This window comes from Hippocampus bargibanti, linkage group LG08, assembly GCF_051943395.1.
Source record: "Hippocampus bargibanti isolate YZ-2025 linkage group LG08, ASM5194339v1, whole genome shotgun sequence".
Lineage (NCBI taxonomy): Eukaryota > Metazoa > Chordata > Actinopteri > Syngnathiformes > Syngnathidae > Hippocampus > Hippocampus bargibanti.
The window spans coordinates 6,399,299-6,425,987 of record NC_142741.1 but is presented as its reverse complement, the minus strand read 5'-3'; the positions used below and the strand labels follow the sequence as shown (position 1 = coordinate 6,425,987).

At 43.8% G+C, this 26,689-nt stretch overlaps 3 protein-coding genes across 8 annotated transcripts in view; 2 read left to right on the top strand and 1 right to left on the bottom strand.

The window, feature by feature from the left end:
- akap19 (A-kinase anchoring protein 19) overlaps window positions 1–26,689 on the top strand; it is a 176,024-nt gene that overhangs the window by 141,302 nt on the left and 8,033 nt on the right. The gene's annotated exons all lie outside the window — the stretch shown is intronic.
- plcd4b (phospholipase C, delta 4b) lies at window positions 772–12,494 on the top strand. Of its 3 annotated transcripts, XM_089002104.1 has the most exons (15): window positions 772–1,045; window positions 7,074–7,129; window positions 7,194–7,352; window positions 7,721–7,949; window positions 8,176–8,305; window positions 8,370–8,601; window positions 8,876–9,077; window positions 9,223–9,367; window positions 9,452–9,607; window positions 9,793–10,090; window positions 10,173–10,289; window positions 10,382–10,560; window positions 10,812–10,944; window positions 11,032–11,181; window positions 11,260–12,494. In XM_089002104.1, the coding sequence occupies exons 2-15, from the start codon at window positions 7,111–7,113 to the stop codon at window positions 11,349–11,351; spliced, it is 2,241 nt and encodes a 746-aa protein (XP_088858230.1). In that variant the 5' UTR covers window positions 772–1,045; window positions 7,074–7,110; the 3' UTR covers window positions 11,352–12,494. The 3 variants fall into 3 exon arrangements, with proteins under 3 accessions (XP_088858230.1, XP_088858229.1, XP_088858228.1); XM_089002103.1 differs by lacking the exon at window positions 772–1,045 and having other exon boundaries at window positions 6,426–7,352; XM_089002102.1 differs by lacking the exons at window positions 772–1,045; window positions 7,074–7,129 and having other exon boundaries at window positions 7,210–7,949.
- znf142 (zinc finger protein 142) lies at window positions 12,490–26,540 on the bottom strand. Of its 4 annotated transcripts, none has more exons than XM_089002099.1 (9): window positions 26,320–26,540; window positions 25,727–25,894; window positions 25,541–25,640; window positions 23,737–23,973; window positions 20,864–21,568; window positions 19,866–20,043; window positions 14,614–16,720; window positions 14,405–14,510; window positions 12,490–13,092 (listed from the first exon to the last, which is right to left on the bottom strand). In XM_089002099.1, the coding sequence occupies exons 1-9, from the start codon at window positions 26,398–26,400 to the stop codon at window positions 12,584–12,586; spliced, it is 4,191 nt and encodes a 1,396-aa protein (XP_088858225.1). In that variant the 5' UTR covers window positions 26,401–26,540; the 3' UTR covers window positions 12,490–12,583. The 4 variants fall into 4 exon arrangements, 3 of the variants coding, with proteins under 3 accessions (XP_088858225.1, XP_088858226.1, XP_088858227.1); XM_089002100.1 differs by having other exon boundaries at window positions 25,580–25,640; XR_016115708.1 differs by lacking the exons at window positions 12,490–13,092; window positions 14,405–14,510 and adding an exon at window positions 17,169–19,134 and having other exon boundaries at window positions 16,585–16,720.

The window sequence follows — 26,689 nt, the reverse complement described above, 5'->3', positions numbered from 1 at the left end:
AGTGTGCTACGTGTGACGAAGGGTGTTTCTGTGTTGTCTAAGCAACGGTCTCAGGCAATAGAAGAGTTTGAAAAACTTCTGTTCATTTGGATTAATGAAAATCAGCCAGCAGGGGAGAGTGTGAGTAAGGGTATTATCGCCGAGAAAGCACGGCAACTTCACTCGGATACCATCAAGAGGCAACAACATCAACGACCATCGCAAAGGTAAATAAAGCCACTTTATTATACAGTACAGTTTATTTATTTAATTACAATATAATAGCACATTTATTATACATAAAATAAGGTATATTTAGTGTAGTTTTCAGGCTTATTTAGTAGAAAATTATGTTTTATGGGGACCTGGGAACGGATTATTCTCATTTTAATGGTTTCTTATGGGAAATAAATGTTCAGCGGACAAACTTTTCGCCTTATACGCACTTTCTGGGAACCAATTAAGTTCGTGAGCTGAGGTATCACTGTATTAATTTTTTTACATGTACTTGTGTATATACACACAAACACACGTACACACGCATGCACCCATACACACAAACACACGTACACACGCATGCACCCACACACACACACGCACACACACATTTCATTTGACATGCTTAAATGCGACACATGATGGGTGGCCAGTGGGCACGCACTCCATAGACCCAACTACAGGTAATTATACTCGGATTTTTTTTTTCAAAGGTCCAATTTAAATGCAGCAAAAGCAAAGCAGGCTGCAAAGGGAGTGGCTCCAAAAGGAAGGAAGGCTCAAGAAGAGGAGGAGGAGCAGCACAGTCACGGTCTGCCTCCGACAGATTTCTCCTCGGACACTCCCAATCATTAAATGCTCCCTGGCGTTTTCCAAGCGTCTGGATACAAACATCCAAGGAACATGTCATCCCCGGACAATCTCTCAGATTGCCGACAATGCATCAAGCCCACTGCACCCCCCCCCCCCCCACCTCCCAGGAAACTAGGCTGTTAGCTGGGGAGCCACTTTAAATCGACCGCATCTGGACTGGTCTGACTCATCGCCAGGGAGGCTTGCATTTTTTTTGGTAAGGAAAATTATTTTTAGTATCTCATGGCTTGCTTTTGTCTCAACGGTATATGTATTTTTACATTTTTTTTGGTGTCCGTGTTTGTGGGGAGGGGGAGCTAAGATGATGTTACATATTTTTCATGTGTCTGGTTCTAATTTATAGTCTGCAGCAATAACATTGGTTCATCATCGGCATGTTTACATGTATGAAGCCAGTTCAGCCTTGAGTTAATGTTTCCGAATCTTTGTGTCATCACAACGTGTTTGTTCTAGCGAGGTGGAAGCGCGGATCTGACCTTTGAACCCTCATCTTAAATTTGGGAAGACATCATTTTTATAGTCCATTTGACATGCGCATGTGTCACCGAGTGTCAGAAACGTCACCCCCCCACCCCTGCCAAAAGAAAATCCCAAGGAACAGTTGTTTGCATCACATGAACTCAACCACTCCAGTGCCAGGGTGTTTGTCATTGTTACTCGAATTCCAGCACCCACGGAATATTGAGTTTTAATAATAATAATAATAATAATAATAATAATAATAATAATAATAATAATAATACATTTCATTTATAAGCGCCTTTCAAAACTCTCAAGGACACTATACAGTCACAGGATATTTTTTCTGCGGGTGAGCAGCGGTAGCCACACGTACCAGCGTCACTCAACCCGGGAGTAACAAAAAGTAAAAAAAAAACTAAATAATAAATAATATGACAAATTAAAGACTACATAGACATTCAATACAGCGTTAGAAACCTTAGACTCTATACTTTCATTGTAAAAAAAAGTTAATTCCTAAATTATATGGGTTTGGAGTTATCTGAGATTGAAATGGGGCAGCTGTAATAAATACAATGCAATACATAACTATTGGTTTATATAGTGCTTTAACAACAGCTGAAGCTGGAATCAATGCAACATCAAAAACCATAGACTCTCTTCTTTCATTTAAGAAAAAAATGAGTTAATTCCTAAGTTGTATGGGTCTAGAGTTGTGTGAGTTTGAAATGAGGGCGGCTGTCCAAAATACAATGCAATGCATTGGTTGATATAGCGCATTAACAACAGATGAAGCTGTTAAGGAAAGAAAAAATGGAAATGCTGCCATCTGGTGGAAAAAAAAAAAAAAACATTGCCCGAGGCTATGGCCAGCGCTTTATGGGCACACAAGCATGAAAAAAACAAAACCCAAACAAATTCGCGAATGGCGCTCTTATTCCTATTTTCGATTCTCGAATAAATTTGTGAATGGCAGTGAATGAGCTAATTTGTTGTGTGCTCTGTATGGAATCTGTGGAGGGGATGTAACATTCTAATGGCCTCCCCCGAGAGGAACCGTAACTACAATGTGGCCCGCGGCAAAAAATTGGGTTTGATACCGGCGGTTCATACTGTACGATGAAGTCAACGAAAAGAGAAACAAGACGTTTCTGTTCCCGGTTGAGTCATTAATTCCCACATTTTATTTGACCAGACATCAGGGTGACTTAGCGCGTGCGGTCAGTCAACTTCCCCGAGGGCTTTGGAATCGCAATGAGTCATCTTGCCTCGTGGGAGCCATGTTACAAAACACACCACACTCCTACACTAGCCCCCCAAAATAAAAATTGAACACTCGTGACCTTATTTGCAGTTCAGAGGAGGAGCCTTGTGACTGGCGGACTTTCTGGAAAATATCGGCATGACATGAATTACTATAATCCGGTTGCGTTTGCATAAAGGTACCCAGTCTTGCGTAATCTTAAAGGACAAATGACACCATTTTTTTTGTTTCCTAACTGACATCAGAAAAACGTTTTATAGCATCTAAAATACCCAAAAAACGCAGGCTGATATTTTTAGTCAAATGCAAAACACCAATAAAAATTAGTCTCCCAAAACTACTTCAAAATCACCCCGGAGATGCCGAGTTTCAGAAGGTCCCGCCCCCATGTTCGTGACATCACGCCAGGACGTCTTGCCTTGCTCTAGAATCAAAACAATGGATTCATATTTGGAGAAGATGCTTTCTTGTTACTCATCCAGTTATGAATATGATTCAAATAGTTCTGAAGAGGAAAGCATAAATGTTTGCAATCGATTAAAGAAGTCCTCCCGTATCAATTCGAGCCGTCAGGACTCCAATATAGCGTCCCAGAAAATGCACAAGATGGCGCCCAAGCTCCGTTGGAAATGGGCTGATTTGTCTGCTGGGAATTTGTGTCAACAAGTATCAAATAGTAGTCGTGGTGCAACACACAACGATTCACCATCGCATTATTTGTGTGTTTTCCTTCTAATTTCGCCATCAACACGGATCAACATGAAGTTTTGAGACCAAACAAAGTGCCCAAAATGCATTGTGTGTCACTTTCTCAGTCAGGGTCGTTCCAGACGTGATGTCATCAACTCGAAAACAAGACTTCCTGAATATTCAAAGCGAGTCTTAAAAGGTAAAATATAGCTATATGCCGTGGAATCTTTGTAAAATGCGCTCAGTTAGAAGTCATTTCAAGTGATTTTACAAATTATGGACACAACTTGTCCGGGGTGTCAGTTGTCCTTTAAAAGTATTCCAAAGCTTTCATATCCCAGCCTTGATCCGGACACCAGAAGGAGCAAAAACGTAAATAGAATACAGTGATACGTCGGATTATGAACGCTTTAGCTAACATTAAATTCGCAAGAATATAATCTTGGCATATGAACTAGTTTTCGGGAAACACACGGCGCGCCACAATGGCTGGCGGACTATTTTTCGGCGCAAGAACACCAAACCACACAGCCAAACAATGCCACCGTGGCTGCGGGACTACTTTGCCACACCCACTTTCTTTTTGTGCACTCAATGCAGACGTGGTTTGTTATCGAGTGGAGTACTTTTGCTTTTTTGGGACCGAAAAAGACCCCACCATAGGCTAGTTAAGCCGAAGAGGACACAAATTAAAATTACGGTTGAGCAGAAGAAGGAGATCATCGAGAAACACTAACGAGGTGTGCATTTGTGTGATTTGGCATCCCAGTACCAGTACGCTCGTAAGTCGACCATTGCTACGTGTGGCTAAGGGTGTTTCTGTGTTGTCTAAGCAACGGTCTCAGGCAATAGAAGAGGTTGAAAAATTTCTGTTGATTTGGATTAACGAAAAGTAGCTAGCAGGGGACCGTGTGAGTGAGGGTATTATCGCCGATAAACTTCATTCGGATATCATCAAGAGGCAAATACATCAACGACTATCACAAAAGTCAATAAAACGACTTTATTATATAGTACAGTTTCTTTAAATACAATACAATATCACATTTATTATACATAAAATAAGGTATATTTTGTGTAGTTTTAAGGCTTATTTAGTGCAAAATTATGTTGTATGAGGACCTGGGAACAGATTATTCTCATTTTTAATGGTTTCCGATGGTAAATTAATGTTTGGAAGACACACTTTTCCCCCTACACACACTTTCTGGGAACCAAGGAAGTTCTTAAACTGAGGCATCACTGTACCTTGATACATGATCAAGCAAAGAAACAAAAGGAAAACAAAAGCAAGTCATAGTAGAAATTCCCACATTTTATTTGACCAGACATCAGGGTGACTTAGCGCGTGCGGTCAGTCAACTTCCCCGAGGGCTTTGGAATCGCAATGAGTCATCTTGCCTCGTGGGAGCCATGTTACAAAACACACCACACTCCTACACTAGCCCCCCAAAATAAAAATTGAACACTCGTGACCTTATTTGCAGTTCAGAGGAGGAGCCTTGTGACTGGCGGACTTTCTGGAAAATATCGGCATGACATGAATTACTATAATCCGGTTGCGTTTGCATAAAGGTACCCAGTCTTGCGTAATCTTAAAGGACAAATGACACCATTTTTTTTGTTTCCTAACTGACATCAGAAAAACGTTTTATAGCATCTAAAATACCCAAAAAACGCAGGCTGATATTTTTAGTCAAATGCAAAACACCAATAAAAATTAGTTAGTCTCCCAAAACTACTTCAAAATCACCCCGGAGATGCCGAGTTTCAGAAGGTCCCGCCCCCATGTTCGTGACATCACGCCAGGACGTCTTGCCTTGCTCTAGAATCAAAACAATGGATTCATATTTGGAGAAGATGCTTTCTTGTTACTCATCCAGTTATGAATATGATTCAAATAGTTCTGAAGAGGAAAGCATAAATGTTTGCAATCGATTAAAGAAGTCCTCCCGTATCAATTCAAGCCGTCAGGACTCCAATATAGCGTCCCAGAAAATGCACAAGATGGCGCCCAAGCTCCGTTGGAAATGGGCTGATTTGTCTGCTGGGAATTTGTGTCAACAAGTATCAAATAGTAGTCGTGGTGCAACACACAACGATTCACCATCGCATTATTTGTGTGTTTTCCTTCTAATTTCGCCATCAACACGGATCAACATGAAGTTTTGAGACCAAACAAAGTGCCCAAAATGCATTGTGTGTCACTTTCTCAGTCAGGGTCGTTCCAGACGTGATGTCATCAACTCGAAAACAAGACTTCCTGAATATTCAACGCGAGTCTTAAAAGGTAAAATATAGCTATATGCCGTGGAATCTTTGTAAAATGCGCTCAGTAGAAGTCATTTCAAGTGATTTTACAAATTATGGACACAACTTGTCCGGGGTGTCAGTTGTCCTTTAAAAGTATTCCAAAGCTTTCATATCCCAGCCTTGATCCGGACACCAGAAGGAGCAAAAACGTAAATAGAATACAGTGATACGTCGGATTATGAACGCTTTAGCTAACATTAAATTCGCAAGAATATAATCTTGGCATATGAACTAGTTTTCGGGAAACACACGGCGCGCCACAATGGCTGGCGGACTAGTTTTCGGCGCAAGAACACCAAACCACACAGCCAAACAGTGCCACCGTGGCTGTGGGACTACTTTTCCACACCCACTTTCTTTGTGTGCACTCAATGCAGAAGTGGTTTGTTATCGAGTGGAGTACTTTTGCTTTTTTTGGACCGAAAAAGACCCCACCATAGGCTAGTTAAGCCGAAGAGGACACAAATTAAAATTACGGTTGAGCAGAAGATCATTGATGAACACCAACAAGGTGTGCGTTTGTGTGACTTAGCGTCCAAGTACCAGTATCCGAAGTCGACCATTGCTACGTGTGGCTAAGGGTGTTTCTGTGTTGTCTAAGCAACGGTCTCGGGCAATAGAAGAGGTTGAAAAATTTCTGTTGATTTGCATTAACAAAAAGTAGCTAGCAGGGGACTGTGTGAGTGAGGGTATTATCGCCGATAAACTTCATTCGGATATCATCAAGAGGCAAATACATCAACGACTATCACAAAAGTCAATAAAACGACTTTATTATATAGTACAGTTTCTTTAAAAACAATACAATATCACATTTATTATACATAAAATAAGGTATATTTTGTGTAGTTTTAAGGCTTATTTAGTGCAAAATTATGTTGTATGAGGACCTGGGAACAGATTATTCTCATTTTTAATGGTTTCCGATGGTAAATTAATGTTTGGAAGACACACTTTTCCCCCTACACACACTTTCTGGGAACCAAGGAAGTTCTTAAACTGAGGCATCACTGTACCTTGATACATGATCAAGCAAAGAAACAAAAGGAAAACAAAAGCAAGTCATAGTAGAACATTTGACTGATTTAACATTCCAGGGTCAAAGCAACTGATCCAAGGACGTGTCTCCTGTTCCTGACAGTCAAACTCGGATATGGGAGGGCCTTTAAAGGCAAAGATGAATCTGTGTTGTTTCAGGACACAGCTGAGAGGATGTGATATCTCAGACGGGTAAACTCAGGATCAGGTGAAAAAAAACAGTCTGTCCGACGATTATCGGCCACGGTTTGCAGTCAACAGACGCAGGCAGGGAGGAGGAAGTGACATTTGGGTTTACTGTGTTTGAAAAGCAAGCAGAATATGCTTGAAATGCATCATTTCTCAGGAACAGAATCTATTGTTTTTGGTAGGATTGTTGTTCCAGGTTTTGCAAAAGTCAGCACGAAGCTCCAGTCTTTAAACTGGAACCCAAAAACAAACATCTGCTTCATTTTAGGACCATCTTTTCATTGGCATGATTGCGGGCTAACAAAATGGCGTCTTCGGGTTCACGTGAGTACATGCGAATAATTCAAAATGTTTTTCGTTCCTTGTTATGATGTTTCTGTGCCTCCAGTTTTTCAGAAGGACCCAGACGTCAAGGTAATGATGGCCGGGTCCACTTTGAGAAAGGTTAAGTCCTGCTCCTGGAAAAAGCAAAGGCATTTCCGACTCCTGGAGGATGGGCTGAGTATTTGGTACAAGTCCAGATGGCTGGGGAAAGGCCACTCCACCTGTACGTTCCCATAACCCCTCTGAAGTCACTGAGTTCCGAAATACTGTTAAACTCTGTTTAATTGTCATTGAGACTTTTAACTCGCGGCTTTTTGGTTTTTATGTTGGGTGCACCATGCCTAAACATTCAAAATTGTATTTCAGTGGTCTCAAATACTGGCCCCCGAAACGGACTTTGTATAGTTCTTTTAGGGGGAAGAAAAACACCAGAGTCACCAGTTTCAACCAAGGAAACTGGGTGGACAAGTTCAATACCTTCTGCCATCTTCTGTGACATGCACTCACGGCTAACAACAAGGCACTCTAAAGCCATCACAAACGTGCAAATTTCCTCCAAAAATCTCCAAATTCACCCTGATTTCTCCCCAGTTTCAGTGATTGAGGTGGAGGCGGTGCGTGAGGGCCACCAATCGGAGGTCTTGCAGAGCATCACGGATGAGTTCCCGGCAGACCTCTGTTTCACCTTGGTGTTTCATGGTCGCCAAGGCAACCTAGACCTGGTGGCCGAGTCCCCAGAGGAGGCTCAGGCTTGGATCCGGGGATTGCGCAAACTCATTCACAGGGCTCAAACCATGGATGACAAGCAGAGACTGGACCAGTATCCTTAATCGTGTGACATAGACAGTCCAGGGATCCATTTTCCTTCATTGCTTATCCTTTAAATCACTGCCAATTATGGGCAAAACGCAACAGAGATAAAATGGTAGCTCATATTTTATTACAAGTCATTTTATGGACCCCCATGTCATGGCTTGCGGGACTTGAACAGCCGTTTCAATGACATGAGTGAGTGCCGATCCCAGTTTCCCTGAGCATCCTCTCAGGTGGGTCCGAGACTGGTTCCACAAGGCCGACAAAAACAAAGATGGGAAAATGACCTTCAAAGAAGTGCGGAAGCTGTTGAAGATGATGAACGTGGAGATGAATGAGGATCACGCTCTATATCTCTTCACGGTATGACTCAGAAAGTTATTGTTCCTCAAAGACAAGTATCGTCTATCTTCTGTTTCTTTTGCAGATGGCAGACCGATCGCAGAGCGGATCACTGGAACTGGAGCAGTTTGTCCTCTTCTACAAGATGCTGACCCAGAGAGATGAGGTCTGGCGGGTCTTCCAGGACTACTCTGGAGATGGGGAGACGCTAATGCTGGAAGAGCTGGAGAACTTTCTGAGTGTTGAGCAACAGGAGGGAGAAGGCAGCACCCGACACGCCAGGGAGCTGATGGAGCGCCAGGAACCACCAGGAACAGGTCAGCTTGATGTTGGCTTAAGAAGAGAGAGCTGCTTGCAAAACTGGCTCCTAGACTTCAGCAATCAGAATCAGAAAACCTTTATTTTCCAATGCCCATTTCCAAACGCCATGGCTTGATAACCTCTCACTCACAATACAGAAACGATAACATTGACTTTAGTTTAGAAAAGACAACGTAAAGGTCCAGTTTAGGATTTTTTAAAAATGTTTGATTCAAAGTTCCGCTCGCTGGGAAGTGGTCGATTTCTTAAATTTGATCTCTCTTTGTGCAGCCAAGAATCAAAGCACCATGTCCTTCGATGGCTTCCAGAAGTACCTGTGTTCCCCAGAGGGTTCCATTTTCAAACCCGACCGTCTGGATCTCTACCAGGATATGAGCCAGCCACTCAACCATTATTTCATTTCCTCATCGCACAACACATACCTGATGGAGGACCAACTGCGAGGCCAGAGCAGCCTCGAGGCCTACATCCAGTAAGACCTGCGGGCCATACCGCAAACAAACCCAAGACGTACAGTCGCACCTTGATTTAGGATTTGGATTTTTTAAGTGACCACGCTGGGAACTCTAAACACTCAAATGATCAAGATTTTTTTTGCAAATGTCTGTGCAACGCAGGGCTCTTAAAAGAGGCTGCCGCTGCGTGGAGGTGGACTGCTGGGATGGCAGCGATGGGGAGCCAGTGGTTTATCATGGCCACACTTTCACTTCCAAGATCCTCTTCAAGGACATCATTGCAACATTGAAAGAATATGCCTTTGTGGTGGGTTGTAGCACTTTTTACTCATGACACAAAATAAAATAGGAGTTCAGTACTGTAGATGACGTGCCTGCCTTTTTCTGATAGGCATCCGACTACCCGGTTATCTTGTCCCTTGAGAATCATTGCAGTTTGGAGCAGCAGGCGGTCATGGCCCAGCATCTGAGCAAGATCTTGGGCGACACGCTGCTCAGGAACATTTTGGACGGAGAAACCAACTCTCAGAGTCTTCCTTCACCGCAGGTTAGTCCAATCACAGATATTGGAGTTGTGATGCTAAAGTTTGAGGCTTTTCAGGACCTTACTGGAGGACGGCATCCAAGTTTGATCATTTTGAAGTAGACAACTTTGCTCAAGTGTCCTCAAGAGGGCGCTCAAATATTTTCACCTGCCCTCCGCTAATGGTATTGTCCTGTCAACACACAAAGGAGCTTAAAGGAAAGGTTTTGCTGAAAGCCAAGAAAATCAGTGGCGCGGAGGGTTCCCAGGACGGGACGCTGACAGATGACAATAGCGACGAGGAGGTTATAGCTAACGGCGAAACGCTCCATGCTGAGAGTTTGAACCAACATAGGAAATCCAAACTCTCACGCGAGCTATCCGATCTGGTGGTTTATTGCAAGAGTGTCCACTTCCACGGCTTTAAAAGCAGCCCTTTACACACCAAATTCAACGAGATGTCCTCATTTGCCGAGTCCAAGGCCAGGAGGCTTGCTAAGGAAGAAGGTGACAGCAGCCCTTGAATTAGTTGCGAAACTTAAGTCAACAACGCGTATACTCAATCAATGTGGGCTGCACGTTTCTACAGGAGCAGACTTTGTGCGGCATAATATAAAACAGCTAAGTAGGATTTACCCGAGTGGCCTCAGAGCCGATTCCTCAAACTACAACCCTCAGGAATTGTGGAACGTGGGGTGCCAAATAGGTGAGGTGAAAAGGTTCCATTGCAATTGTGCTCAAGCAAACCGGGTGGCCAAACTCCTTGAATGACGTCCCATTTGACTCTTTTCCTTCAAGTGGCTCTCAACTTCCAGACAGCGGGTCTTGAGATGGACCTGAACGACGGATTGTTTGCACAGAACAGTCGCTGCGGTTACGTCCTCAAGCCGAACATCTTGAGAGACAACCGCACAATGTTCAACCCGGAGAAACCCCAAGAGCAGCCGGGCTACCAACCGATGCGTTTCTCCATCCAGGTGAACACATCTTCTCCAATGACCAAAAACAGAAGCACCCTGACCACTGACTCTCTTTAATTACAAGAGGTCCTCCATTTACAACACCATTGCTTTCCTACAATGGCGTGATTGGAATTTCCATGTTAAACCAAGTCATAATTAGACCACATATCAAATGATAACTTGCACATCTATGAACATTTCCTATACTGTAGTTAAAAATCAAGACTTGACGATTTTGATTTTTTCTGAACTGCATTGTCATTCAGGTGATAAGTGGGCAGCAGCTACCAAAGGTGAACCAGAAGGAGGGCTCTATAGTAGACCCCTTGGTCCGAGTCGAGGTGTATGGAGTGCCACAGGACCAGGCGAAGGAGGAGACCAGTCACATCAACAACAACGGTATGAGAAGATGGTTTCAATGGATGGTTTGGTTTTTATTCAGACCATGAAAGGCAGAGTAAAAAAACACATTTTCACTTGATGCAGGCTTCAACCCTGTCTGGAATCAGACGTTGAATTTTGTCATTCACACTCCCGATCTGGCCTTGATTCGCTTTGTGGTGGAAGATTATGACAAGACCTCCAAAAACGACTTCATCGGCCAGTACACGCTGCCGTTTACGTGCATCCAACCAGGCGAGCAACGAGTGACATTTCTTTGGAAAAATAAATCCCCAGCATGACATTTGACGCAATGCCTCATTTCTGTTGCAGGATACCGTCACATTCATCTGCTTTCAAAAGACGGAACGGCCATCCCTCCCGCATCACTTTTTGTTCATATCAGCATCTCAAAGTTCACATGAACCGCCCCGTTTCTGTTCAGTTCCCAGGGTCAATCGCCCCAAAGCGCTAGTAGAATGGTCAGACGTATTAAAAAAATCTCAACATTGTGTATACCTCATGATTAATTATATGACAGAACATTACACACACACACGTATATCAAGAAATGGTGACTTTCAAAAGTACAGTGATACCTCAGCTTACGAACTTAATTTGTTCCCAGAAAGTGTGTGTAAGGTGAAAAGTTCGTCTTTATATCCTATAAGAAACCATTAAAATGAGAATAATCCGTTTCCAGGTCCCCATAAAACATAATTTTCTACTAAATCAGCCTTAAACCTACACAAACTATACCTTATTTTATGTATAATAAATGTGCTATTCTATTGTAATTAAAGAAATAAACTGTACCGTATAATAAAGTCGTTTTATTGACCTTTGTGATGGTCGTTGATGTATTTGCCTCTTGATGATATCCGAGTGAAGTTGCCGTACTTTTTCGGTGATAATACCCTCACTCACACTGTCCCATGCTGGCTTCTTTTCGTTAATCCAAATTAACAGATGTTTTTCAACCGTTATTGCCTGAGACTGTTGCTTAGACAACACAGAAACACCCTTAGCCACACGTAGCAATGGTCGACTTCACGTATTGGTACGCTAATTCACAAGTCGTTTGTGTTTTTTGATGATCTCCTTCTTCTGCTCGACCGTAATTTTCCTTTTGTCCCCTCTTTGGCTTAACACTGGCCCCTGGTAGGATCTTTTTTGGTCCCATAATGGCAAAAGTACTCTACTCGATAACAAACCACGTCTACACTCAAAGAAAGTGGGAGTGGAAAACTAGTCCGCCAGCCATCGTGGTGCTGTTCGACCGTGTGGTCTGGTATTCATCTGCCGAAAACTAGTCCGCCAGCCATCGTGGCACTGTGTGGTTTGGTTCGTCCGCCGAAAACTAGTTCGTATGCCAAGATTATATTCTCGCGAATACAATGTTCGTGAGGCAGTTTCTGAGCTAAAGCGTTCGTAAGCCAAGGTATCACTGTATAAACTTGTAAACTTGCATGAGTCGGTTTGATATAGTTTATGCACACGCAGTTTGTGCAGAAATCTGGTATATGCAAATATTCTATGCATCAAAAATAAATGTCAGTATAGTTTTATATGTAGTGCTGCTTGTTTATTTACTGTCAAAAAGAGCTTTACTGTGATTTGGTAGACCCCAATTTCTTTTGAGTGCAACATTAAGACGTTATGAATTCTGAACATCGGACGGACTTGAACTCACAGTCTGTGCACCGCTCATCGTTTCTTGATCTAGTTCCTCCGCTGTTCCTTGACCGGTCAGCGTTCCTTGCATGGCCTCCTTCAGGGTGAGGGCACTGGCGTCCCTCACCACCCCATGCTCGACAGGCATCCCCGGGTGGTGCCTCCGCAAATGTCTGACCACCTGAAACTTTTGCTTGGCCCGATATGAACAGTGGGAACAACCAAACGGCACCTGCTCGGTGTGCGTCAGGAAGTGGTGCCTGAGACCGGCGGGCCACCGGAAGGCCTTGTGGCATATGCCACAGGTGTACGGTCGCTGGTTGCCGTGCTGCTCCTGGTGGGTCTTCAGAAGGAAGCTGCTCTTGAAGGCTTTGCCGCATTTCTCACAGACGTAGCCCCGCACGTCGCAGTGCTGCGTGGACTGGTGGCCGCGCAGGGCGTCCCTTCGGTTGGTGCGGTAATCGCACTGGTCACAGGCGTACGGCTTCTCCCCTAAACCCAAATGAGTTTTTTTGTTTTCGATGTACAGGTCACATCCGACTTATGACCGGGTTCCGTTCCGACAAAACGGTAGTAAGTCAAACGGTCGTAAGTGGAAATCCAATCAAAATAGCCGACGCGAGGTTTATACGACAGACTAGTATACGATGTTTTCTTTTCCTTTTGGCTTTTCCCTTCAAGGGGTCGCCACAGCGAATCAGTGTCCTCCATCATCAGAGGTTTGATTCACATGTTTGTTTTGGCCAAGCTTTTACATCGGATGGCCTTCCTGACACAACCCTCTGTATTTACCCGAGCTTGGGACCGGCACAAGAAGACTTATGTCCCTTTGTGGCTACAGAACAAGCAACCCGCTCAGTAAAAGGCTCCCAAACACAAAATAGATGTCAATCTGTTGTTTTTAAGCAACGTTTTCTATTGAATACTATTACATACCAAACTGTTTCCAGTTCATTTATAAATTTGATAACTTTTAGTGTCATTTTTCAGAATCAGAATCAGAAAACGTGTATTCGTCCCACAATGGGGACATTTTATCATTTTATATTTTGCATTATCAATTTTTATTACTGCATAACTGGACCTGTAATGTATACAAAACTGTTTACGGGACAGTTCATTTATAAATGTTATATTTACCTTTTAGAGTCGTTTTTATCATTTTATATTTCATATTATGGATTTTTATTACTGTTTTATTACCACACTGTTGAAAAATCGCTCTCCCTGCTAACAGCAAGAAGAGGTCGCGCGACACACACGCTCTGACTCAGGCAGACGGCAAAAAAAAACAAAAACGTGTACAGTACTACAGGAGATGTTATCGAGACGGTATCTGCACTGTATAACTACTGTATTGAGTGCAGTCACACAGTTGATTGCTATGTGAGTGTGTAACAGGCTAGCTAGCCAAAATTGTAGTATGCGTTGCTGGCTGCTTGCACGTTGCGGTGCCAGGCGTAGAAAAAAAAAAGGGCCTGGCAGTCGTGGTCGTAACTCGGATGTTACCTGTAATTCACATTTGTTTATCGTTCACCTGACAGGCGAGAAAAATGAAAGCGAACACGTTCGCGGGGTCAATGGGCGTGTGCGGGGTAGGCAATTTAGTCATGACCTAAAACCCCAAATGAATCAACTTTCAAAAAATACATGTCAGCTTTGTGAGTAACCCTGACTCTGGGAACTGAGAACCGACCCAGACCGTTTGACTTTTTACTTCCTGGTAACCCAAGTATGTTTTGGCCAGGTAGCCGTACTCCTATTTAAGGTTGCTGTGAGCACTTTTTCCAGTTTTGGATCTCACCTGTATGCTTGGTCAGGTGGTACTTGAGCTGAGTGGCCCACTTGCATTTGTAATCACAGTCGGGACAATGGTACTTTTTCTCTTCTCGGTGGATCCTCATATGAACCTTGAGGATGGCACAATATACGTATGAAGAAAAATAGCAGAGAAAATACGCATTGTGCTTCTAACATGACAGAAGGGATTTTTTTAAAGGAATTTGAGCTTACCTTCAGCCTGTAAGCATCTATGCAGGTATAGCTACAATGCGCACATCTGTACGGCTTCTCCCCCGTATGTATGCGAGCGTGCCTCGTGATCTTCTGCTTGCTGCCCGTCGAGTACTCGCAATCCACGCACTTGTACATGCGTTTGCCCCCGTGGGAAAGCAGGTGCTGTTCCAACACCAGAGGGTGCCGACAAAAAAAGGCGCAGGCTCCGCAGCGCAGTGGTTTGTCTGAGGCCGAGCCTTCCTCGTGCTCCGCCAGAAGGTGCTCTGCGAGGAGCACCCTGGTTTTGCCGGCAAAGGAACAGTGCTGGCACTGGTGGGCCGGTTGGACTCTCAGATGAGCATCAAAGTTGTCTTTGGTCCCGCGAGACTCCTGGTGCTTGCTGCGTCGATGGCTCCTCAATGCGGCCTGGTTATCGCAAGCGTAGTCGCACTCCTCGCAGTGGAAACGCGCCGGGCGCCGGTGCGCTCGTATGCGGTGGTTCTTCAGAGCAGCTTCCGAACTGAAGTGAGCCTCGCAATCAGTGCAGTCGTGATTCAAGTCCCCCGTGTGGCACCTGCGCGTGTGCCGCTTCAAGTCGTCCGCCGTATAGCCGGCGTAGTCGCAAAACGAGCACGGGAGAGCTGGTGGTTTGTCGTGGACACGGATCTTGTGCTGGCGAAGCTTGTCCGCCGCCCCGAATGTCTTGTCGCAGACATCGCAGGCATGGCGGCCACTTCCCGTGTGAAGGGTCCGGTGCTCTTGCAAACGGTAGCGCCTGGCGGTGGTGAAAGGACAGTCGGGGCACGTATGAAGGGGTGAAGTACCCATTTGCTTTCGTGCTTTGTGTCCTTCTTGTTCAAGGGGAGAGTTCTGGTCTAAATGCTTTGGCTGAACAGCACAGTTGGAACTCTGGACTACCTTGGGCTCCAAAGGATTTTCCAGTTCACCTTCAGGCATAGCGCAAGAGTCTTCCTTTAGTCCCTCCTCAATCAGTTGTTTTACTTTTCCTGACACATCGATGGATTTGCTACTTTTTTGGCAAATAGAAAGGTGTTCATCAAAAGTTGCAAGCTCGACCGATGAAAAGGTACAAAAGTTGCATGTGAACTTCCTGGGACACACTGCCATCATACGTACCGTAATGTCCTCATTCTTACTCGCAGAACGCTCTGGATCCCCGCTTGTCAAGACGCTAAGAACAGAGACATCATGATCGTCAGTCTTAGCTTCTCTTACTTTTTCAGGACTCTCCTGAGTGGCAGTACAGTTTTCTTCTCTTTGTGCATCTCTTTTGCCAATTAACATCTGTGAGCAATATTTGGCAATGTGCTCCTCGAAGGTCCGTCTATGTTTGAACTGGGCGCCACAGGCTTGGCACTTGTTATACGGCATTCGACCACGACACAAAGACCGACAGTGGTGCCGAAGAGTTTTCCAGTCCTTGGTGACATAGGCGCACCAGTCACAGCGATAAACATCTTGAGTTGCGGCTGGGCCGCTATCAGGTGGAGGACTTTGCGATATTCCTTCAGTGGTCCCTTCCTTACGCGAGGCAGCATCAGAATCCGATAGCGGAACACCTATAGGGCGATCTTCAGCAGCCTGGCCGCCGAATGGATCTGGTGGAGGCCCGGAATCAGACACCTCTGTCGGAATGGCTTCTTCGGTGGACGCGGCGGATATTCCATGAGCAACCACTAAGTCATCAGGCGTGCTGTTTGATCGTCTCTCCTTCTCTTTTGCCGCATAATTCTCCAGCCAGACTTTGTCACCGGGCACGTAACCATGAAATTTTCTCTTGTGCTGGAACAGGCTATTGCTACTGTACGAAGAATAGGGACAGAGGGCACAGCTGTATTCCTTCAGTTTGGTGTGCTTGCTGTTCTCGTGGTTTTTAAGGGCTTGCTGGAAATGTGTTGTGTATGTGCAGTATTTGCATTGGTGCACAGATACAGGCTTCCTTTCTCCCAAATGTTTGATTAACATGTGATTACGAAGCTCAATTTTGCGTCTGCAGGTGTAGGCGCAGAGCTCACACATGAGCGATTTGGCCTGATGTCGTAGTTTGTGGCACTTGAGCAGGTCCAAGCGGTGACAACGATACGGGCATTGATCACACTCATACCTACAAGAAGAATGAGGCGGGTTAAGCTACGTACATTTTATATGGACATTCTTGTTGTCGTTCAGAGAAGGATCGGGAGAGTAAATGGACTTGATTACCTCCACAGAATGAATTTTGAGGTTAATTCACGCTTGTCACGTTATTCGTATCCTTAGTTTTTTATTTTGATACGTCATACGGGAGTTTAAACAGTTGACACTCCCTTTCCGAAAGTATTGGAAGAATGAGGCCAATTAATTTATTTATTTATTTAATTGCTGTAAGTTGAAAACAAAGATGAATATGAGACATGGGGTCATCCGTTCAACATTTATTTGAAGGAACAAAAACAACATGTACTGTGTGTGGCCTGGTTTATGTGTACAGTAAAAGAGTAAAAATACAAAAGTCAAGTGTATCATTAATGTAGGTACAAGCCGATAACCAATTTGAAAATAAGTGCACTTACCAGAACAGAAATGATACTTGAGTGAAGATGATATTGTTGAATAAAATCGGCTATGCAGTACGAAAAAGATGAGCATGGTGATTTGTATGGTACTGCGCCGAAGAGCAGGACCATTTACAGCTCTTGATAGGACGCCTCTTCCTGAGACTCTTCTGATAGGTTGAGGTCCTTACGTTCTGCTCCTTCCTCTGAAGACGTTGAGTTGTCTTGAGTTCGGGCCGATTTCTCTGGTCGTTTCTTCATGGTGGTGAGCAGGATCCTGTATGGCTGCATCGCATTGTCGAGAGCATTCTTGAATTGCAGTGCCCGAACCACGTGAGGATCCCACGCCTCCAGCATCCCCTGGAGGTCCTTTGCAGTTTTGACCATCTCTGACAGCCTTTGAAGCGACAAACCTTGATCTTTGTCCTCATCCTGCGACGGATCGGCTTCTCGTTCTGCCTCCTCAGCGGGTTGCTTTGGGAAATACGCAGAGTCATCTTTGTCTTCCTCCTGTGATGGATCTGCTTCTCGTTCTGCCTCCTCGATGGGTTGTTTTGGGAGATGCGCCAAGTCATCGTTTGCCATTGTGTTGGAGTTGGTCACCAGTAGGTCATTCAAGTCGTATGGCGCGATGTCGGGCAAACCTTCGACTCCCACGAGCTCCGCCGGTATGGCCGCCTGATCCACCGCTAAGCGTTTAATTTTGTCCGTTGAGGAACCCTCCGGCCACAGATTCTTCCAACACGCGCTCACAGTTTCTGGTTTTAACTCCTGGAGACATATTTCGATGACCTGGAGAGCCGTCCCGATTTTGAACTTCCTCCACACCTCCCCAACGGAAACATTCTGGTTGGCATTCCTGGCGTCGATGATGTGCTGCATGACATTTCGTGCGTAAAGTGTCTTGAATGTCCGAATGGGGCCTTGATCCAAAGGTTGAACGTCAGCCGGCAAGATCTCAATACGCACACCCTCACACGTCAAATCGGGCGGGTGGCAGCTCACGTCATCCATCATCAGGCAAATGTTGAAGTCCAATCCCTTTTCCGATAGGTACGACTTCACCTGAGAGAGGAAACTTTCCCAGAACCACTGGGCTACAAGGTCTTTGGTCAGAGACACTTTTGAATGATGCATCCAGAAGACAGGCAGAAGGTCTTTGTCCTTGCACTTCAGAGACCGAGGGTTCTCAGATTTGTAGATTAACGCCGGTTTCATCAGGAAGCCGGCCGCATTGCAACACATAATCAGCACCACGCGGTCATTCTGCCCTTTGAACTCGGGGGTTCCGGCTTCTTCCTTCATGAACATCCGAGTCGGGACCTTCTTCCAGAACAAGCCCGTTTCGTTCATATTGAAGACCTGCTCAGGCTTGTAGCCTTTCTCTTGGATGAGCGCCTTGAAGGTCTCTGGGTACTTCCTGGCTGCTTCCATGTCCGCCCTTGCCGATTCCCAATGTGGCGACACGCTCTTCAGATGGTATCTCTTCCGAAAGCGGTCAAACCAGCCCTTGCTTGCGTGAAATTCCATGGGTTCTTGCGATGAGTTCGATGGTCCCGGTTGGGGGTTAGCGCCATTGTCACGGTGAGCGTTTCCATCGGCCAGTTCCTGGTAAAGTTGTCTGGCCTTCTCCATGATGACGCTGGTGTTCAAAGGAATGTTATTCTCCCTGCAATTGGTTATCCACAGAACCAAGGCTGACTCCGTCCTCACTATGTACTTATTACGCGTATTGACCACCCTCTTCATGGTTTGCGAGCCATTGAGGGCCACTGTATTTCGGATGTTGGCCTCCTCCTTCTTGATGGAGCGAATGGTCGACTCGTTCAATCCGTAATAGCGCGCGACTGCTGAAAATTTCTTGCCGTCATTGAGCATGTTGAGGATCTTGATTTTTTCCGAGAGGGGCATGACCTTCCTCTTGCGTTGAAGCTTCGGGCCAAAATAGACCAAAGGTGTGGAAAGTTTGGGTGACATCCCAGGGCTTGGAAAAAAAAGTGCAAAAAAAAACACTTCACTCATTACAACCATGACATGCAAGGATGCAAAAAATAAAGGAATTGACTTCATTGTTCGGATTCTTTTAGGCAGAAGTTTGTCGCTTGGTCTTCAATTTTGAGCAGCGCCGGCTTCTGACGTTCTGACGTGACATTTGGTAGGATGACGTTGTCATGGATCACAAAAAGCTCTGTTGTTTTTTTTACTCTATTTTTCATCAGATGTTTTTTATGATTACGGCCTAGTACTAATTTAACATAGTTTAATGATAGATCTATATATAAGTTATAGCTACAGTGATACCTTGGCTTATGAACTTAATTGGTTCCCAGACAGTGTGTAAGGCGAAAAGTGTGTCTCCCAAAATTAATTTCCCATAGGAAACCATTAAAATGAGAATAATCCGTTCCCAGGTCCCCATAAAACATAATTTTCTACTTTCTAATTTTCTAAGCCTTAAAACTACACAAAATATACCTTATTTTATGTATAATAAATGTGCTCTGGTATTGTAATTAAAGAAATAGCCTTATACGCCAGTGAGCCTTATATGTGAAGTCATATTTAGCCAAAAAAGGTCTCGCAACTACTTTCCTCCTGTAGAAGTAGTCCGTAACTCAAAAAATGAAGGCTTTTGGGTGCGCCTTATACAACGGAAAATACAGTAGGTAGTTCGCAGCAGACAGAAAAAAGTTCACGACAACAGCAAGACGCTACCTTTGGTCTCCCGCATGCTTCCTCATGTGGATGTTCAAGCTGTGCTTCCATCGAGTGACGTGTCCGCATTTCTCGCAAATGAATTTCTTGTCGTTGGAGTGCGTGAGCATATGCTTGGAGAGGTAGGACTCGTTTCGGCAGCGAAAGTCGCACAATTGACACTTGTGCGGCTTCTCACCTTGAAAGACAAAGAAAATATAATAATAATAATAATAATAATAATAATCCTCATCATCATAATAATACATTTCATTTATAAAGGCCTTTCAAAACTCTCATGATCACTTTAGTCACAGGATAATTTTTTTTAGTGGGTGAGCAGCGGCAGCCACACGCATGAGCGTTTACTCAACCCGGAAGTAACTCAAAAAGATAGAAGGCTAGCTAGATAGCTAGCTAATAGATAGGTATTAGATAGCCAGCTAGACATCTAGCTAGATAGCTATATAGCTCATAGATAGCCAGCTAAATACCCAGCCAGATAGCTAATAGATAGCCAACTAGGTAGCTAGCTAGATAGCATTTTAATTAGCGATTTTCGCTCAAATAACGAATATTTAAAAATTCTTTCGCGGTTACTTCCTGGCAGCACAAATGGGTCCGTCCGTTGACACACCCACGTAAGGAATTAAACGCCACGGAAGTGAAAACCCCGCTGTCGGTTAAGTCTCCAATGAATGACACGACGTGAATATTATTATTATTATTATTATTATTATTATTATTATTATGTGTCTGTAAAGTGACCTTGAAGAGTTTTGAAAGGTGCTTATATATGAAATGTATGATTATTATTATTATTATTATTATTGTATATATAACCTAGCTAGCTTTCTATCTATTTGAGTTACTTCTGGGTTGAGTGAACACTGGCGCGTGTGGCTGCCCCTGCTCAGCCACAGAAAAACTTATACTGTGACTGTAAAGTGACCATGAGTTTTGAAAGGCGCTTATAAATGAAATGTATTATTATCAAAAAACAAAACATCCATCCTCACCACGATGCGTCAGCAAGTGTCGATTCAATGCTCTCTTATGTGATGTCACATAGCCACACTGCGAGCACCGGTGGATCTTCTCGTCGGCGTGCAGGTGTCTCATGTGCTGTTTGAACTGCACTGGGTTGAACGTGGAAAAGTCGCAATAGTCGCAGCTGAGCTTCTCGCTGCCGGCGTGGCCTTGCCGCTCATGTCCTAGCAAGGCGGCCTTGTTGGAAGACGAGAAATCACACTGCGAGCAGTGGTAAGCCAGGTGCATCTTAAAGTGAGCGTCCATTTGGTCCACACTGGGAAAGACGGCAACGCAGGCGTGATGTGGACATCCTATCGCCGCGATGCCGTGCTCCTCGTACGAGTGTCTCATGTGAGCGTTGCGCAGATGACTCCGGAAAGGACAACCGTGGTGAAAACACGCCACCGCCGTTTTGGGTGCTTGCGCGTGCTCTGTTTTTATGTGAGCCTTCAGCGTCCCGCTTTGGCCGAAGCTTTGACCGCATGTGGGACACGGGAAGCGTTGCCGGGTTGGGTCCTCGTCCATTTGGTCTGCGTGGACGGTGACGAGATGGCGGCGGATGGCGTTTGGCTCCACGGCGGAGTAGTCGCACAGGTGACAGTGGTGGGTTTTCTCGCCCGCCTCGCGGAGCTGATGCACACGTAGTTTGCTTCGGTTGGCAAAAATGCGGTCGCAGGTGGGACACTGCAGACCTGGGTGGGGATAAATGAAATGTGGGTGTTCTTGGAGAGAAAAAAAAAGTTGCTCCGGCCATCATTGTTTAAAGGACAACCGACACCTCCGGACAAGTTGTGTCCATAATTTGTAAAATCACTTCAAATGACTTCTAATGAGTGTATTTTACAAAGATTCCACGGCATATAGCTATATTTTACGTTTTAAGACTCACGCTGAATATTCAGGAAGTCTTGTTTTCGAGTTGATGACGATGCCTGACGTGACGTCATGTCTGGAACACCCCTGACCGTGAAATCGACACACAATGCATTTTGGGTACTTTGTTTGGTCTGGAAACATCGTATTGATCCGTGTTGATGGCGAAATTAAAAGGAAAACACATACATAATGCAATGGTGAATCGTTGTGTGTTGCACCAAGACTACTATTTGATACTAGTTGACACAAATGCCCAGCAGACAAATCAGCCCATTTTCAAGGGAGCTTGGGTGCCATCTTGTGCATTTTCTCGGATGCTTTATTGGAGTCCTGGCATCTCGAATTGATCTGGAAGGACTTCTTTAATCGATTGCAAACATTTATGCTTTCCTCTTCAGAACTATTTGAATCATATTCATAACTGGATGAGTAACAAGAAAGCATCTTCTCCGAATCTGAACTCTCTAACGCCATTGTTTTGATTCTTGAGCAAGGCGAGACGTCTTTATTTGGTCTTATAACTTCATGCTGATGGCGAAATTAGAAGGAAAACACATAAATAACGCGATGGTGAATCGTTGTGTGTTGCGCCAAGACTACAATCTGATACTAGTTGACACAAATCAGCCCATTTCCGACGGAGCTTGGGCGCCGTCTTGTGCATTTTCCGGGACGCTACATTGGAGTCCAGATGGCTCAAAATGATCCGGAAGGACTTCTTTAATCGATTGCAAACATTGATGCTTTCCTCTTCAGAACTACAGTAAAGTCTCGTTATATCGATATCGGATATATCGATAGTCCCGGTTATATCGATACTATTTCTATGCACGCACGGAGAAAATTACATACAGACAGGGTCGGATATATATCGATAGTCCCGGTTATATCGATATTTTTTCGGACTCCCTTGAATATCGATATAACGAGACTTTACTGTATTTGAATCATATTCATAACTGGATGAGTAACAAGAAAGCATCTTCTCCGAATCTGAAGCCATTGTTTTGATTCTCGAGCAAGGCAAGACGTCTTGAACAAGGGGGCAGGACCTTCTGAAACTCGCCATCCCGAGGTCATTTTGAAGTAGTTTTGGGACACTTTAACTCATTTTTATGGGTGTTTTGCATTTGACTAAAATATCAGCCTGCGTGTTTTGGGTATTTTAGATGCCATCAAACGTTTTCCTGATGTCAGTTAGGAAACAAAAAAAATAATGTTGGTTGCCCTTTAACTCATTCACTGCCCATTCCCGAATTTATTTGGGAATTGAAAATATGACGTAGAGCGCCATTCCCAAATTTGTTCATGTTTTAGTTTTTCTTGCAGGGGTGCCGATTCTAGTTGGCTGGCTGGCTATCTATTAGATGGCTAGCTAGTTTTCTATCTATTTGAGTTACTTTCGGGTTGAGTGAAGCCTGACGCGTGTGGCTGCCGCTGCTCGCCCATAGAGAAACATATCCTGTGACTGTAAAGTGACTTTGAGAGTTTTGAAAGGCGCTTGTAAATGAAATGTATTATTATTATAAAGCGCAGTTATACCTCTGGCAATGTTGTTCCCTTCCACTAGGGGGCAGCATTTGCCTTTTCTCCATGTTAGCGCTTTGTTACAGCTTCAACTGTCTTTAAAGCACTATAGAAATCCATATGTATTGAATTGCATTCTGTAGAGCTACCCTCATTTCAAGCTCATATAACTCCAGACCGATGTAACTTAGGAATTAATTATTTTTTTTCTGATGAACTTCTAACACCGCATTGAATGTTTATGTCGTCCTAACACTCAATATTTTGTGGGTCCTGGAATTTGTGTGAAAATAACCAAAACCCTGGCACTGCAGTGGACATAGTTAATTGTTTATTAGTTACATCATGACCTCCCCTTTTGTCTTTATTTCTTAGCAACAATACTGGAGGTCAATGTGAGGCATTTTTACAAGTATACTTTGTGTGACCAAATAATGTCTTCTTTGTATGAGCGTACCTTTCTCCTGCAACATTGAGTCCTCTCCCTCCACTGTCCTCTGTTTTTTGACAATAGGACCTTCGTCATCGACATTGTTTTCATCGCCCTCGTCGTCTTCTCCATCTTTCTTGTTTTCCCCATTGTTGTCCACTTCCGCTTCATCCTCAGCCGATGCAGCCTGCTTTGATTGCGCTTTTCTTTTGGGCCTTTCAGTGGAGACCTGAGCTTGCTGGTTTTCATTGGTACATTCACTCCCTATGTAAAAAAAGGAAAAGACAACGACCCATTCATTAGACCCATTCATTGGGGATCTAAAACTTTGTCAATTATGTATTAAATGGATATTTATCGTTTACCTATACAGTGATACCTCAGTTTACAAACACTTTAGCTTACGAACTTTTCGCCTTACGAACATTAATTTCGCGGGAATATAAACTTGGGATACGAACTAATTTTCGGCGGAAGAACACCAAACCACACGGTCGAACAGTGCCACTGTGGCTGGCAGACTTGTTTTACACACCCACTTTCTTTGAGTACACTCAGTGCAGATGTGGTTTGTTATCGAATGGAGTACTTTTGCTATTATGGGACTGAAAAAGACCCCAGCACAGGCTAGTGTTAAGCCCAAGAGGACACCAAAGAAAATTACGGTCGAGCAGAAGAAGATCATCGAGAAACACTAACGAGGTGTGCATTTGTGTGATTTGGCATCCCAGTACCAGTACGCTCGTAAGTCGACCATTGCTACGTGTGGCTAAGGGTGTTTCTGTGTTGTCTAAGCAACGGTCTCAGGTAATAGATGAGATTGAAAAACTTCTGTTGCTTTGGATTAACGAAAAGCAGATAGCAGGGGACATTGTGAGTGAAGCTATTATCACAGAGAAAGCACGGCAACTTCACTCGGATATCATCAAGAGGCAACCTGGAAGGTCGTCATCCATTGACCATCACAAAGGTAAGTAAAACGACTTTATTATACAGTACAGTTTATTTCTTATACATAAAATAAGGTATATTTTGTGTAGTTTTAAGGCTTATTTAGTAGGAAATTATGTATTATGGAGACCTGGGAATGGATTATTCTCATTTTAATGGTTTCTTATGGAAATGTTTGCCAGACGAACTTTTCGCCTTACGCACACTTTATGGGAACCAATTAAGTTCATAAAATGAGGTATCACTGTACCATTATGTTTTACTGACGCTTTATACTTTCCATTTTATAATCTCGTTGATGATATTTTAAATAACATTTAAATTGTTTAGAGCATTCACTCGTTAGGAGTGGAGCTTTGTTGCACAGACATGCTCTGTTCTCTGCCCAGACCCGGAGTCACATAACTTTGAATGATAAGGAACCCCCATCCCCCAGTTGATGCTGAGACTCCCTGGAAAAGTACTGAGGCCTGGACCAATCTGAAGACGACACATTTGCTTTCTGTTTATGGAGTGTTCTCTCCCCAACACCCAAAGGGGGGGGGGGGGGGGGTGAGGAATGCACTGTTGAAAGTACTGCGTCTCCCTGTTTCTGCGTTCTTCCTTGATTGGGCCGGTTGAACCCAGATCTGCTTCGAAAACTGTTAGGGCAAATACAATTTTGGATGATACTTTTGGCTCTTGGTTTTCTTCCGATCTCGATGAAATGAACACGCACAACTGCTCTGGGTGAATGACAATCAAATAGTCATTAACCTAACTGTAGTTATACAGGGAACATAAACCAACCATATGGAAAACATTTGGCAAAAAAACCTATGAGCTAGCTTGTCAAGACTTTTTAGATTAACTGTAAATTTGCATTCACTTTTGAAGCTACCTAAATGTCTGTCTGAGAAGTTAGAAGTGAGTTGGTCACCATCTGCAACGTTCTGCCCACTTGTTTTACATTTGCCACGTCCCATCCTCTTTACTACTTCCTGCAACACACACAAATCAACAAAGCGTCGTTTTGCTATGAGCAATAAAAGGGACAAAACAATATGAGAAGTTTCAAGTGACATACGTTATGGGATTTCCTTATTTCTGTCTCCTTCTTCAGGTTCAGTACTGTACTCTCGTTCAAGTCAAAATGGTGGGCGACTTCGGAACAACTTTTCCCACCTTCGAGCATATCCAGGTTGATCTTCTCCTTGTGCGGCAGAACTCTTTTTTGATGGCGAATGGGTAGCATCTTTAGGCATCACACACACAAAAAAACACAAAAGCATGGAATGAATGACTCTGTGTCTTTGTGTTGTTATATTACTGTATTTATATATTTATTTATTGTTCTTTTGACTTCAAGATGGCGCCGCGAAAGAGGCTGCCTTTTCAGCAGCTCCTGTATTTTGTTTTTCATCTTCCTTTCGTAACTTTACTGCTGTGGAATGTAAATTTTTCCACTGTGAGACTAAAAAAGTAAATCCAAACCAATTCAATCCAATCCACAAGAAGAGACCCCCGCGAATTTGCGGGGGTTTGATGAAAAACACATTTTCTCATTGTTGCTGCTTCAAGCAGTTGGTCGCGACGGTGTAAAATGTTTTTAACAGACTGTAGAAAAACAAACCCGACTCACATAAATCGTAAAAAAAACATTTCGGCGACATTACTTACTCTGCACGATAACTTGGCTCGAACGTCTACTTCAGCTGCAGCATTAGCTTCTTGTGATTTAAGGACAGCGAAACGTCGCATTATAAAGAGGGTTTGCACATTCAACGCTAAATGTACCCATTGTGTTAAAAGTTTTTTTTTTAGCAATTCATTAAAATGGCAATCGAGAGCGAATTAGAATAGCTTCGAGTTCAGGTTGAACATAACGGAGTGGCAGAGTCGTAAATTAGTGTAACAAACACCGGAAATTCTAGTATACACATGCGCGTAAACGAACCTATTTACCAATCGATATATGAAAATCAATTTCATATTTTCAATTAAAATAGTTACAAAATATAGTATAATATTTTTAGGATCGTAAAAATAG

Coding starts and splice junctions, on each gene's coding strand:
- plcd4b (XM_089002102.1), top strand. CDS start 7,453: ATGTTGGGTGCACCATGCCTAAACATTCAAAATTGTATTTCAGTGGTC. Junction 9,078..9,222: donor AGCCTCGAGGCCTACATCCA/GTAAGACCTGCG, acceptor TGTGCAACGCAG/GGCTCTTAAAAGAGGCTGCC. Junction 10,945..11,031: donor CAGTCACATCAACAACAACG/GTATGAGAAGAT, acceptor CACTTGATGCAG/GCTTCAACCCTGTCTGGAAT.
- znf142 (XM_089002099.1), bottom strand. CDS start 26,400: ATGCGACGTTTCGCTGTCCTTAAATCACAAGAAGCTAATGCTGCAGCT. Junction 25,895..26,319: donor GAGCCAAGTTATCGTGCAGA/GTAAGTAATGTC, acceptor TGATGCCTAAAG/ATGCTACCCATTCGCCATCA. Junction 25,641..25,726: donor AAATAAGGAAATCCCATAAC/GTATGTCACTTG, acceptor TGTGTGTTGCAG/GAAGTAGTAAAGAGGATGGG.